The following is a 14,808-nucleotide window of genomic DNA, read 5'->3' as shown; positions in this document are numbered from 1 at the left end:
ATCTTGACGAGTAGGCAAACGTGTGAGAAATTACAGTGTTTGTATGAGAATCTAATGTCGAAGAAGTTCCGTAAAACGGCTGTTCTGAAAAAAATATCAATTGTGAACTAAAGCTACAAAGCAAAGGATTGTCCTAAAAAATTTGGGGCCGTACCTGTGCTTAAATTCCTCCAGAGGCTTGCTTTAGATTTTCCATATATTTGTCTGTAATTTTCATGAGACTTTCTTACAGACAAATGTATAGAAAATTTTAAAAAGTGGTTCTAGGTCTTCTAGTGCACGTAACGCCCTCGAATTTTTTCAGGAGAATCCTTAGGAGGGAAGCTTTAGTTTACAAATCATATTTTTTTCAGAACAGCCGTTCTACGGAAATTATTCGACGTTAGATTCTCATACAATCACTGTAATTTCTCACGTGTTTGCCTACTCGTCAAGATGGCGTCGAAAACCGTGACAAGGTCTATTAAAGAAATGGCTCAAATTGAGCGAAACGCTGCCTTCTCAAGACACAAAACAAGTCAAATGTTTACTATTTAAAATTAGCAAGTCAGAAGCAACGTTAAATTTTGTTTAATTCCTTCAGCTGCGGTGAAGCTGGTTTACATGGATTTAAAGCTTACTCTAGTCAGTAACTTCGTAATCTATGTCATAGTTATTCTCATAAAATAACTGTACACATGCAGTTACAATTCAGCAACATTTCTCAACCGGAGCAATCGAAATTCAGCAGGACATTCCGCTGGTCTTTATTTAACGTATTCAGTAAATAGCGTATCAGAGGTGACTGGTTGGAGGTCTCATCACCAGAGAAGAGGTTATGTCCTTCAAAGACGCACATCCTGTAAAAAAAAGCAACAACAAGAAAACAAATATAATTATATTAACCTCAGTTAAACGGACACAAACATGCTGACAGAAGGGATTACACAGATAAAGAAAGGCGCCGTGTCACGAAATTTATCAAAACTCAAAGAGTCGCAGCTACCATCAAACTGAGTGAAACACAAAAATAACTTCTCAAAACATTAAAAGAAGGTATAAAAATACGAAAGAAGGCTCTGGTGGACAAACTTAAGTGTCCCTTTAAGCCTGCGTAGCTGAAGGCTATGAGACGAAGAAGCGAGCAGGACTGGGGAAACTTCATTCTCGACGGGTGCACGAGAGAAAAGGGATGGAGGATGAAGGTTTCTCCACCAAACGAAAACTCCAGCTAAGTTGGCTATTTCGAAAAAAAAATGAAGTACAGAATGTAAAAATGATAAAGGTTCACTATTTCTCATCTAACCTGCAAGAACCATGGCTGTTTTAAATTCATCTCTAAGCATCTGAAGAACTGCTTTTACACCCTGTTCACCCTAGAGAAAGAGAAAGATCGAATTTGTCTTGATCTCTAGGCGAGATAAAGCTACGATGTCTGGGGAGTAATGTCAGTAACGAACGACATTTGTTAACGTTCTGCAAAGAAGAACACTTGTGACAAAAGTTTTACGCCTCTGTAAAAACGTCTCACTTTTCCCCTTACAAAGGTTGTCGAAACGTCAGTCACTGTCAACAACAGTCCTATTCAGGACTACGCTCATCTAGGGGATCATGATCCACTTATGAAATGACTCCTGGGTTCAAACTCAAAATTCAAACCTTGCGCAGTTTTTTAGCGTACACTGTACCTTGTAAGCAAGTCCCCAAATAGCTGGACGGCCAACAAACACTGCACGGGCCCCCAAAGCAAGAGCCTTAAGAACATCAGTACCCAGTCTTACGCCACTGTCCATGTACACCTCAACCCCAGTTCCCCGGACGGCATTCACTATTTCTGGCAGGACTTCAATCTGGCAAGAAGCAAAGATGATGTTAATTACAGTCAACCCCCTTTATAGCGGACACTTTGGGGACCTCGAGTTAGTGACCTCATTAGCGAGAGTCTGTAATAGCGGGAGGTTACTTTAGTCAAACCTCAGTGAATTATTTTTTTGCTTCGGATTTAACTACTGACTGTATTATCCGAGTGTCCCTTATAGGGGGGTGTCCGCAAGGCTAGAGTTGACTGTACTATAATTATTCAAAAATCATTCAACATTGGACAAGAGTCATACATACAGCCGCCGGAACACCATCCAACTGCCGGCCTCCATGATTTGAAACCAGAATTCCTTTAGCCCCATGCTGCACTGCAAGTTGAGCATCTTCCGGTGTCAGTATGCCCTTGACAACAACAGGAAGTGACGTAATCGAACGGAGCCAATCGAGAATTTTCCAGTCAACACTGCAATCCAACAAAGCTATGATATGTGCACCCAGCTCCGCATTGCTTTTGAACTGTTTACTCTGCTGAACGGACGAGAAATTAGCATATTTCAAATGTCCTGGTAACTCAAATCTTCTTCTTCCTTGATGTCTGCCGTACAATGGACAGTCGACTGTCAATAAAATTGCCTTGTATCCTGCTTTTTCGGCTCGTTTTATGATTGTCGCCATTAACTGGCGATCAGTGTACAACTGCATCTGAAAAAACTTGATTGTGTTTGGAGCTTCGAGAGCTACGTCTTCTAAGCTGGTCGTGGAGTATAAACTTAAACCCATTGCTGTGCCCAAAGAACTTACGGCTGAAACCAAACAACGAAAGTTACGGAAAACACACACACAAATATAATCTGTTTTGACTGAGTACAGTGAACTCTCTCCGGACACCTTTGGGACTGGCACTAAGAGTCCATCTTATAGAGAGTCAACAAAATAGAGTGAAGAAAGGAAGGAACCAACTGTAGATGTCCGTCTTATAGAGGTATTAGCAAATCTTTGATAGGAAACTATTTAAATTTGCCAGACACAAATCACTTTGGGGCCGTAAGCGAACGAGTAAATCAAGCTAGCTTATCAGCAGAAAGATGGAACATTACTATGCGCCACGAGCAGAGGCTAAATTTTTGTAGTGTGTGTGTGTGTGAAATGCGTAGCAGTACTTTGCGCACGCCAGCTCACAACGCGAAGATGTAGACTGCTCGCAGGGTAGACAATTACAGAAATTCCCAGACAATTAAATTCTGTAAAATTCTGTGCTGATCTATTTCCTTTTGCCAGATAGTAACTAATTCACATTCGCATAAAAGCCACCTTATGCCTTTTGATGGATACGTTACGGGTGAAAAATTTTGCATAAGGCATAGGGTGGGCTGATAGAGAAAATTTGCCAGCGCCGCTGAAGGGGAGGAGGGTGGGGAAACTTGCTTGCCCGTTGTAGAGTAGACTTGCGAGAAGACGGTGAATTTGTTTGCTAGGGCGTATAAAAGGCCTAGAGAATTTCCCTGGGGACCGTAAAGGACCAATAGACTGCTTCCCGAGGGAGCACGCAGTAATCTAGTTGATTAAATCGTCACGCGGCGGCTTTTATACGAATGAGAATAGTAACTAATTCACATTCGCATAAAAGCCACCTTATGCCTTTTGATGGATAAGTTATGGGTGAAAAATTTTGCCCGACACCAGGGGTGCTATAGACTCATCCAAAAGACGGTAAATTATTGCAGAATACCTCATTAACTTGCAGTACAGCCAAATCTCCCCGAAACTCAGAAAAACCCAGAAAAACTCCCTTAGAGAGATGGGCAGTGTTGGCGTAATGCCTCCCAGATGTGACGGATTCAATGGAGGGGAGTGGTCCAGCCCAACTGTGGGGCTTTCCCTCCCGGATACGCTAAAGGAAAGCTGAAGGGTGACTTGCAGCATGTGTAACCCGGTTAGAGAAATCCGAATGGGAGGAGATAAAAAGAAGGAAAGACCCTGCGAAAGAGGGAGGCTGGGAGGGAACCCCTCAGTTGAGTCGAGTCAGAACACCGTCCGAGGACTGGATAAGGGGTGTGTTTAGAAACCCCCCTGAGCACGACTCAAGTGTGGGGTAAGGAAATATAGGAAGCAAAAGCCAAAGAAAAATGTAATATACAAGGAAACTCGTGCAAATTTATTAAGGTTGTACGCTAGAGTAAAGAGAATGTGGTTACTGATATCTAGGAGCTACGTCACCTTCTGTTTCTGCTATGTGACCTCTAAGATCACAAGTGTAATAGGTGAGGAAGAATAAACACAATATAAAAAGTGAGACGTCTCAAGGGAACAGCTGCGAGGGGGCACGGAGTATGCTGACAATGCAATGTGCAGAAATTATACAAAATGTTGACAATACAATGAGTAGGAAACGAACGGGAAAAATAAAAAACTGGCCACCTTATTCTAAAATCTTTCAATACATACACGTAAAATGCCATAAAGCATCAAAGACTGTAGACCAAATGTACGATGGACGGTCGCGAAGTAAAGCCAAAGATGTCTGTTCGTCATTGTACGTTTCACAGACGTTAAAGGGCACCAACGAAATTAAAAACATGCCACCGAACTGCGTTGGTGAGATCTTCGTTTACGTTTCACAAACGCTAAGAAGCGTCAGCGTAATGTCTATCCCTTGATTGTACGTTTCACAGACGCCAAAAGGCGCCAACGTAACTGATTAAAAACATGCCACTGAGTAGAGCTGCTGGGATCCTCCTTTACGTTTCACAAACGCTAAGAAGCGTCAACGTAATGTCTTTCTCTTCATTATACGTTTCACAGACGCCGAAGGGCGCCAACGTAATTAAATACATTCCACTGAACCGCACTGTTGAGATTCTCCTTTACGTTTCACAGACGCCACGAAGCGCCAACGTAAATATGTTCAGTGCCGTAGCCAGACCAAACGGCCAACCGAGGCAGGCGGGAGTTGCTAGGGGGGTTCGGGGGCATGCCCCCCCCCCCCCCCCCCCCGAGAAATTTTGAACTTTAGTCTCTCGGAAATGCGATTTGCAGCGTTTTCTGGGCCTTTCGGTAACTTTTTTTCGAGTTAATTTAAGTGGAATTTAAAAAGCAATAATCAGAAACAAGCTACATAATCTGGGTGACCGTTAACCTCGCCAATGGTTTTGATCAGTATTTGTTCAAAAAAACTTTGAGTTAACGTACGTAGCCCCTTGAGATCGATGATATGGTAATTTTTTCATAGTATATTGACTGAATTGCTGAATTCTTTGTAATATCATGATGCGTTAAAAATATCCGATGATCGCTTATGTAAAATAAAAATGATCGGCGAAATTCGTCAAAATTTTACCGAGGCGAGTGCCTCGGTTGGCCTCATACTAGCTACGGCGCTGATGTTCCGGCTCGTTTTCGTTCTACTGTAACAGACGCAAAAGACGCGACAATAATCAAATAAGGGTCGCCTTACCTCTGGTACGTTGCACAGACGCCTAAAAGCGCTAACGTAAACAAACTCCAGAACAGAAAGGTGAAAAAGATAAACGCCACGTATGTGACAAATTGACAAGAAAAGGGGGAAGCGAGAAATTAAAACATGATACTTAGGTGGATGGTGTTGGTGCTGGATGAGGGTCTGTCGAAGCAATAGCTACCGCATCAGCTGGGTCTGCATTGTTAAACAGGGACAAGAGCCATGAAAGAGCTTCAGCGGCGCTGGTCGCGTTTCGGAAGAATGAAACTTGCTTGCCCGTTGTAGAGTAGACTTGCGAGAAGACGGTGAATTTGTTTGCTAGGGCGTATAAAAAGCCCTAGAGAATTTCCCTGGGGACCGTAAAGGACCAATAGACTGCTTCCCGAGGGAGCACGCAGTAATCTAGTTGATTAAATCGTCACGCGGCGGCTTTTATACGAATGAGAATAGCGCTTTTTTTTATAGCAAAGTATTGTCTCAAAAGTCATTTGACTGTAGAACGCGAGTGTGAAAAATTCTTGCAACTCAGACTGAGTGTTTTGATCAAAGCTGCGTAAATCGACCTAACTCAGTGCACGGAATCTTGCGTTTCTTGCTTTTATCTCACCTGTTGTATGTTATATGTGCGAAAATCTTCAGTACTACTTTGAATCAGTATATTTCAAAGAGCTACACAAAGACCAAAGCTACAATTGACCGACAACATACGGAGCAGGGGCAGCTGTAGTGTCAACTATTACTAGTGTTAACACTGAGTTAAGTAGCCTGAGAAAACAGCCGACATTTGGCGGCGCCACCACTTGTTTCCCCGCCAAATCATGACATGTGAGAAATGAGCGGAGAAATTCCATACTGATGACGCATCACCACCCAGATCTGGGTTGCGCTTCTGATTGGTTGAAGCAAGTTTCCTACCGCGGCACGACCAATCAGAAGCCTACCCAGATCTGGGTAGTGGCTCGTCATCAGTATGGAATTCTGCGCTCATTTCTCAGACGTCATTTCGCGGGGAAACCAGCGGTGATGTCACGAAATGTCAGCTATTTTCTCACGCTTTAAATTAGGTTACCCTTAACAGTCGCAAGTTCACCGTCAGGGTGAGCCATTGCTTGAAATGCACTCGGTGAAACACAGATAGGCATGTTTAATTTATGGCCAAGGACTGTAACGGAAATGTCTTGATGGGATACATCGCGTAGCATTCGCGGGCGCAGTTTAATCCTACAAATAAAAACAGATATCATATTTATTTTTTTGTATTCTACATGAGAAGGCTAAAAACCCGCTACGTGGAATTATGATGTAGCCTGAATTTCATCTGACTACTTCGAGTCGTTTTTACTCCCTCAGTAACGTCTGGATGGACTGGCCGTTGATGTCGTCCAGTGACGTCACTCACTACCCGAAAACCGGGTAGTGATTTTGATTGGTTGATTGCCTAAACGTTCGCATAATTACGCAAAATTATGAACAATTTTAGCGGGATTGTCGCTTGATATTCAGCGGATCGCATCCCTGGCATTCTTTCCTGTAGTTCAAACATTTCGATAAGCTTAATCTTTATCTGAAACAGCAAAATTGCCCTTGTCTTCGAAACTGAAATGCTAAATTGAACTGCGAATGAAGAATCAATGCGGAGTTTCGGCGGCCGGTGATTTTGTTTATGCGAAATTTTCTGAGATCAATGTTATAATTCGACCCTCTTGCTATTTTCACCGTCAAGTGTAATGATTCTGTTAGCTTTTCTTTCTTGTTTCCTTGTTTTTTTTTCTTCGTTAAGGACCAAATAGCTTCTTTTCAATTAAAAACTAAGTGTTCCGTGTGTGTGTTTATTTCATTGCGTGATTGCGACCGAGTTTGACTATAGAACTACAACCTGTTCAGAGTTGTACTGCAAACAGTTGATATTTTGAACGTTAAACATGAATTACGAACGAAAGGGAGTAATAACGACTCGAAGTAATCGGATGAAATTCAGGCTATTGCAGTATGTAATTGCAGTATTTTGTTGCTGCCTCTGTACACATTTGTGGTTGCTGTAAGTTGCGGTAGCGTCGGTCTCTTGTTGACAGCGTTGACTTCGCTGTGCCATTGCTCACGCTGAATTTCAAGTCGACGTTCGTTCTCGCACTTACAGGGTTTCGTTGGTAATTCTTCCCCGGCGAGGATTTCTAGCCACTTGTTGAATTCAAATTTACAGATGAAAGAACCCGTCAGCTTTTCTTGAATAAAACGTGACAGTCAGTTGCCTGCACTTGTCACTCACCATTTTGTTATCGATGGCAATCGGTTGCCTGGAAACCCATAATGCACTTTGACGTCACTACTCTTGATGACGTCAAAGCGAACATCAACCAAACTTGATAGATTTATAGCAAAGAGAAAATCACACTGGCCTTGCGATGCTCGTGGGAAGCACGCACGCTTCGCGAGCGACAAGATTATAAAACCTCATAGCCAGTCCCAGGCTCCGAGATAGTCAGGTCTCTTACTTTTTGCTTTTACCCGCCCTGCCAACGTTTCGCGTGCCTTTTTCTTTCGTGTCTTCCCCACTATCTAAGAGCCTAGAACGGGCTAAAAACCTTGCAGCAAGGTGCCTCGCCTTGCTCGGAATAATATAGACAAGCCCACCCTTAACGTGTCTTAGCGTCAGCTTATTCTAACCAGTTAAATACTCTACGTTTTTGCTCAACGTTTCGGATACCTGTTAAATGCCAAGCGATTTTCACGCAGTGTTACATCATTTTCTGCTCCTGTTGAATAATAATCAAAGGCGTTCTTGTCCAAATGGTTGGAAGCGTATTTCTCCAATTCATCAATTGTCACAGGGTCCGTGATACTTGCCATTGTTTACTAGCTCCGCTAATACGGACAGCAATGTCAGAATACCCCGCCACTTGTTGCTGAACTCCTTGCAGAACGAACTATAAACGGCATAAACAAATGCATAAACACAATAATATTCCACAAGATGCAAATTACTGGCCAGGTATAAGCCGCTGACCACCTATCCATACCTCAGGGGAACCTCAGGGGCGGATCCCGATGCCCCGCAGCGTAACCGCACCACTAAGGAACTACTGATTTTAACTGCCATTTTTACGGTGTTTAACATAAATTCTTCAACCTCGAAAATGTTTTACTTTTTGTATTCATATTAACATAACAAACTACTAGGATTCTCAGATAACCTTTCCAAAACTATTATAAAATAGCCAAGATTAAAATTGGATTCTGATTGGTCGAGACCAGTTCATTGTATCTCTATAAAGCTCGCAGCCTCGTCAAGCGTGCATTATAGTACAACATATGCACGCGAGCTACTTTACACTCTCTGCCAAACACGGAAGTTTATATTTTGCCTGTGCGCCATTAAGGCTGAAGATCTTCCGTGCTTTGACCTTGGCTTTCAGTTCCTAAATGTTGAAAAAGACGAAAAGAGTGATTGACAGTTGGATAAAATTTCAACTAAAAATAACAAGCGAGGTTTGTACGTGCCTGAGTGAACAAGTTGGCAGACGCATGCAGAGGCGAAAACCACAAAAAGTTCAACAACCTGGGCTGTAAAAGTTTTTAAAGGTATGAAAGAACGTAGAAAAACAAATCACTTCATTACGAACGAGAGAAATCACTGCGAACTGAAATAGAGGGCGTTCGTTTAGGTAAGAAAAAAATATAGAGCAGCTTGAAAAAACCCAGTTTTTTTATAGCACAAATAAACGCCGTGTACTATACGATTTGCGACAAATTAAGGTAATGCACACCCTAGTGCAGGATGTTACTAAACAGAGTAACGCAGTAACGAGTAACGAGTAATGGAGTAACGAGAAAACGAGTAACGGGATAAAAATTCAAAAAAATTTAAAAAATAACTCCTAATGAAAGAAAAAACATAAAAAATGGTTGTAATATCCTAATAATGACCTTTACCAATCTCGAAAAATATGTGTATTCCAAAAAATCCGCTCCAAGGAAACTATTAGATCTATTAATGTATCGGTCAAGTCGAAGCTTCAACATGCCCCCCCCGGGCATACCCCGGGCATTTGACACCTTTGCCGTCCCGGGGAGGAGGGAATTTGATTATCAGAGTCTTCCAGGGGGTGGGGAATTTGATCCCCATGCTTTAGGGGTGGGGAATTTGAACTGCACCCTCGATTTCATGTAAAATCTTTGGGGGACGCGGTGTTAGAGGATTTTGGTGGAAAAGATTGTGCCTTTGTGGCCAATTGGTTGCGAGGAAAGGGCTTAAACAAGCTTTGTGCCGTATTTGAAGTATTTAAATTTTAAAGTTTTTAATATTGGATTCAGGCTTTGAATGTATAAATGTATTTTATTGTTGTGTTTACAATGAAATACAATACCTATATCGGCGATTCAATACAACAACATAAAATAAAATAAGATAAAAAGCTCAAGTGAACTACTTTGACCTACTGCAAGTATGTTAATTAATAAGGTGAACGATGATGCATGTCAGTGAAATGGTCATGATGTAGTAATCTCAATAGGTGGGATCTTTTTTATAGAACGCTTTGTATGTTGCATGACGAAGAAAAGCTGAGCATTCAGTGACCTTGTAGCAGCGATTTCCGCCGCTTTGCACGAGACTTTTGTTCGTAGTAAATACGCTAACAGTGTTTCTCAGTTTTTGTTATATTTATAAATATTTTGTTCGACAACTGAAGGTGTTTCCGCCGTCCTTCTGTCATTTTTGTGCCTGTGAAATGTCCCCGGGGTGGGGGCATTTGATCACTTGAATGGACCCTAGTGTGGGGCATTTGAACGGCATTTTAGCCCGGGTAGGGGGGAATTTGAACAATAATTTTCAAAAAAGTCAAATGCCCGGGGGGTTGCCCGGGGGGGGCATGTTGAAGCTTCGATTTGACCGATACATAAATCAAACACGAACTGGGGTCTACTCGGATCCTTTAATAGTGCATTGACAGACTGGAATTCCCTTCCAGAAGACATGAGATGTCTACCTCATAATGCTTTTAAAATTTCATTACTTAAGAATTTTAAATCTCAATAAGTTCGTTTAGTGTGACATTTTTTAGTTCATCTATTTTAATATTTTGTCATTCTTAGTACTGTAGTTTTTGGTTTTTATGCAATGCCCTATTGAAAACCACATTATGTGACATAGGTCATCTGTGAAAAGAACTTTCTTCTTCTTCTTCTTCTTCTTATTATTATTATTATTATAAGAAATGAAATAACTCTGGCAATAATAAAGAAAATCTGTAGCTTACCTTCCTCTGACGATTGCTCCTCGATAGTCAGGTGACTTTTCAGCGTAAAAATACCTTTGACTTTGCTGGGGGGAGGGGTGGGGGAGGTTGACGTCGTTTTTTAAAGCACTTTTTAGAATACACATATTTTTCGAGATTAGTAAAGGTCATTATTAGGATATTACAACCAGTTTTATGTTTTTTCTTTCATTAGGAGTTATTTTTTGATTTTTTTAATCTCTTGGATTTTTATCCCGTTACTCGTTTTCTCGTTACTGCGTTACTCTGTTTAAATATTGTAAATTGACGTTTTATTAAGCAGTTTCGCTTACATTTATGTGGAATAGCAGTCTTAAAAAAATTAAAACATTTCGTAAATGATTTAAAAACTACACCTTTTGTCATAGAATGAAGTGCTCAAAACGTGCCACGCTTACCTGAGTTACAAGTCGCCCCATGTAAGGTAATCCAAGAGAGTCTTGGATTCCGGATTCCACGCTGTGGATTCCGGATTCCATGCCTGTGGATTCCGGATTCCACATCCGTGGATTCCGGATTCCATAAGTGGCTGGATTCCAGATTTCAAAATTCTATTTTCTGGTTTTCAACGTTTCTTTTGTACTTTGTTTTCACCCAAAAAGCTTGTTCTTTTTTTACCCGAAGTGTACATTGTCTTATATAAAATATAAGTATAAAATATAATTCTTGGCCTTACCCGAGAGGATTATGAATATAGGAGCGGTTTCTGAAGTCCACTGAGTCCACATCGTTGAAGAAATACTAACGAGGAAGGGCTATTCTTATTTTAATAATAACAACGGCGTCAACAATAACAAAAGAGGTACACATTGCCAAAATCAGTGCTTTTCAGGTTCAAACATAATTCGTCTCCGAATTGTTTAATTGCCACACAGAAATGTAAAACTTCAGTTACAGCTTACCAACAAATAGCGTGAAGATAGTCCAATTACTATACTACAAGCTACGCAGGCAACGGAAACGTTTATCTCAGAATAAACCGTGTCGTTCTCCGTCCTGATAAACTAACTCCCAGCAGTCTTATCGGGAGGGATACTTCTCCCTCATCCTCTGCAGTTGGTGGTGCAGTTTCATTCTCATTGTCATCATCGTCACCGTAGTCCCCATTAGCAATTCGACAGAGCCTGTTATCCTCCTCTGTTGTTAAAATGTCTGATCCATCGGAAGAAAAGTCGAGTACTCGGGTTAGAATGCACTTGGGGGAATTCCCATTACAGACATCACCGGAGGTGTATGTTAGTGAATCACTTGTTTGGTTTAGCCACTTTAGGGATACTCTTTGCTGCACAAAATTTCCACCATTCACTTCTATTTGTACATCCTCCAGAAGAACTGCTAACCAGAAGGGTGAGATCTCTCTTCTACGGTTGTGTCTTACTGCCAATATGTCGTCTTTCTGGTAAATGGTTTGCACCCGTACAGCCGTACTCCGCAATGCCACATTAGCATCCACAACTTGGCAGGCTGTTGTTACGTCTTCGCTTTCCTCTAATGAGGCTGTGATGGTAGTGGGACACATACTAAGGGCATTTTTGAGCGGACATTTTCCTGTCTTACGCCTCTTCCATACTCCTTAGCAAATTCTCGCATCACAGTTTCTCGCCTTGTGTCTTCTTCTTTGCTACCTGTTCATTCAGTGATTGCTGACAGCTTGTTTGGTCGCGTCTTGATGTTTGGGGGTTCACCTTTGATAATTTTCTCCGGATAATATGAATTGGGCTCAGTGAAATATGAGAAATCCTTCTGGTAAATGCGCAGCATATCGTCTTCCACGCAGCGCGCTCTTCTGTAAGCGTAGTTAGCCACTGTAGGCATGTCGTGGTCTGCTCGCATTCCTTTGAAATAGCATTCCACGCCCAAAGTTGTCATACTTTCGAAACAGATCCTGTCCAGAAGGTGACTATGCCCAATCTCCGTTAGCGTGTTGGTAAGGCTGGTCAGCGATTCTAGCACTATGAGGAAGGACTGTCGGGTGCATCGAGGTATGGTCATGTCGGGACCGTTGGTATTTCGCTTGCCCGTCCTCTCCAGGGCTTCCTGTTCGTAGTTAGAGAGAAATGCAACCAACTCCTCGACAGATTTCACACGATCTTCAAATGTACGTGGTAGGTCTTCTTCTTTGGCTTTCTTGTCGAGTCGGAACATGTTTGCATATTGGGCCATCTTACTTTGCAGGGGGATCAGTCCCTTTGCTGACGTCAACATTCTTATTGCTACGTTACCGGTATCGCATACGAAAACAGTGTTTCGCTTTACGCATAAAGCAGTAGGCTTGTTCCATCGACTTTGGACACCATCACGATGGCCTGCAGTTTCTCCACACACTTTTGTTAGGGTTTCTTTATCCCCAAGCATCTCTTCTTCCTTCAAACTGAACAGTGCGTGTTCTTTGCTGGAGGACAAGAACACGGTTCCACCATCTGTCACTGCAATACCCATGAGGCCTGGAATATTCGAAATTGTTCTCAGTTTCAAGCGTCCTCTCACTTGACAAAGATGAATACATGAACCATTCCCGTCTCCAACTAACAAGTATTGCTCGTCACGTGTTAAGGCTAATGAAGTTAATAAACTAGATCGATCAAAACAAAACAATTCATTTAACTGGCCGACGCAGTTAGTTTCCTCATCGTCTACAACACCAGAAATTGAAAAAATTTTGCCAAGACCAACGTCTGACACAAACAGTTCAACGCTACCCTTTGCAGACGCACATATGGCAAATGGTGACACCAGATCCGGTACATTACCTTCAGAAATAAGGGAAATATCGTGTACATGGACTTTACGGATACGTCTACCGGCGCAATCTTCTTCCTCACTTTGGCTTTCTTCGGCGCTCCCTTGTACAATCTGGGAAGCGTGACAGAAAAGCGTTCGCAAATTGACTACTCTAACTCTTCCGTTTCCTTGGTCACAAACGTACAGCTTCCCGCTCTCTTTCACCGCAATACCAGCTGGGTTTCTAAATCTGGTCTTGTTGCCATATCCATTAGTGTGCCCGGGCTCACCACCACCAACAGCGATTAATGTGACATTTGCTGGACAGTGCATGTCAACCATGAAGACTGCATGGAGACGTCTATCGGTAATAAACAGCCTGCTATGCTTTGGGGAGAATGCCAATCCTACCGGGTAGCTTAAAAGAGAGGCCCCGTTCTTTTTCCAGTCCTTGAATTCCAGTTCTGGAACTAATATTGTGCTCACTCTTTCATCTGGAATGGAATCTTGAATCGCTTTCCGGTGAATCTCCACTGCTGTTTCTACATCCATCCGATCTTTGTTTCGAACTGCTTTCAATGAAACTGATTTCTTGATGTCTTCGTATTCTCTACGTAGCACCAAAAGCAGCCTTACATTCACTAGGTATCCATCAATGTCAATCCAATGCCAAAACTCTGCAGAACGTACTGACTTGATGTTGTGTGGGCAGTCAGGAATAGGGACTTGGTAGGGGTACTTCGCCCTGTCTGCTAGCATGGAATTCATAAAGCTATTTTGCTTGGGATCGCAGTCAGTGGCCCAAACCAATAGGAACAGTCTTGTGCATACTTTATCTTCTCTCATGCACAAACTACAAGGGCGAAGAAGACCTTTTCAAGCAATTTCCGGAGCTCTACGGTGAAGTAAATTCGATAATTTACTTTGGATTCACTTTGGTATGTTCGTTTCATTAATCAAACGCTCTATTTAATTAGCATGTCTGTAAATGGTATGGAAACGCTGTCACCTTCGAATATAATTTTGATCACAGAAACGCTTCAGTAAGTGTTCGCACAACCACCACTTTTTGAGCAGAAAACACGAATAGAACAAACAACGACAACTCCACAGACCTTGAACTAATCTTTTCTTTCTCCGCTTTTCTCTCTTTCTTTTTTGGACTCCTGTACATAAATTTGCAAGATAGTTAGCTCATAATTCTGAACATGATAGAAACAGACAGATATAGCTGCTCGAAGTTTTAGATTACTGTTTCACACATTCTGATCTATTCAAAACCACGCCGCCAAAACATTTCCATCACAAAGTCACAAACACCGAATTTATAGACGTACGTACCTTTCCGACTCATGCTTTTTCTTGTGCTTCCCCATGCTGACAAAGATTGATAACGATCGATTGAGAAAAAAATTCAAAGTGATCTCTCGAGATGTCTGATTTCGACTGATTGAATCTGGACTGAATGAAAGACACCACGTCGACACCACGTGCAGCATGTCATTCTTTGAGTGACACTGATGACATGTGCCTGAAAGAAGCCAGTAACTGTAACCA

At 42.0% G+C, this 14,808-nt stretch overlaps 1 protein-coding gene and 1 pseudogene across 1 annotated transcript; both read right to left on the bottom strand.

Moving 5' to 3' along the window:
• Positions 1-554: 554 nt before the first annotated feature.
• On the bottom strand, positions 555-8,232 carry LOC140935594 (2-Hydroxyacid oxidase 1-like). Its single transcript, XM_073385159.1, has 6 exons — positions 7,962-8,232; positions 6,327-6,478; positions 2,098-2,603; positions 1,668-1,829; positions 1,286-1,355; positions 555-839 (listed from the first exon to the last, which is right to left on the bottom strand). Exons 1-6 carry the CDS (start codon positions 8,102-8,104, stop codon positions 775-777), a joined length of 1,098 nt encoding a protein of 365 aa, XP_073241260.1. The 5' UTR covers positions 8,105-8,232; the 3' UTR covers positions 555-774.
• A 3,262-nt stretch (positions 8,233-11,494) lies between these two features.
• On the bottom strand, positions 11,495-12,735 carry LOC140934109 (uncharacterized; annotated as a pseudogene).
• Positions 12,736-14,808: the final 2,073 nt, after the last annotated feature.

The sequence above is a fragment of the Porites lutea genome, chromosome 4 (assembly GCF_958299795.1).
Source record: "Porites lutea chromosome 4, jaPorLute2.1, whole genome shotgun sequence".
NCBI classification, from domain to species: Eukaryota; Metazoa; Cnidaria; class Anthozoa; order Scleractinia; family Poritidae; genus Porites; species Porites lutea.
The sequence above is the reverse complement of the archived record's forward strand: the minus strand, read 5'-3'. Positions and strand labels throughout refer to the sequence as shown.

What these genes read in the sequence shown, in the direction of transcription:
- LOC140935594 (XM_073385159.1), bottom strand. Translation starts at nt 8,104, where the DNA reads ATGGCAAGTATCACGGACCCTGTGACAATTGATGAATTGGAGAAATAC. An exon ending in TGAACTTGCGACTGTTAAGG is followed by an intron (nt 2,604 to 6,326) that starts GTAACCTAATTT and finishes GTTTGGTTTCAG; the next exon opens with CCGTAAGTTCTTTGGGCACA. An exon ending in AACAGCCATGGTTCTTGCAG is followed by an intron (nt 840 to 1,285) that starts GTTAGATGAGAA and finishes TTTTTTTTACAG; the next exon opens with GATGTGCGTCTTTGAAGGAC.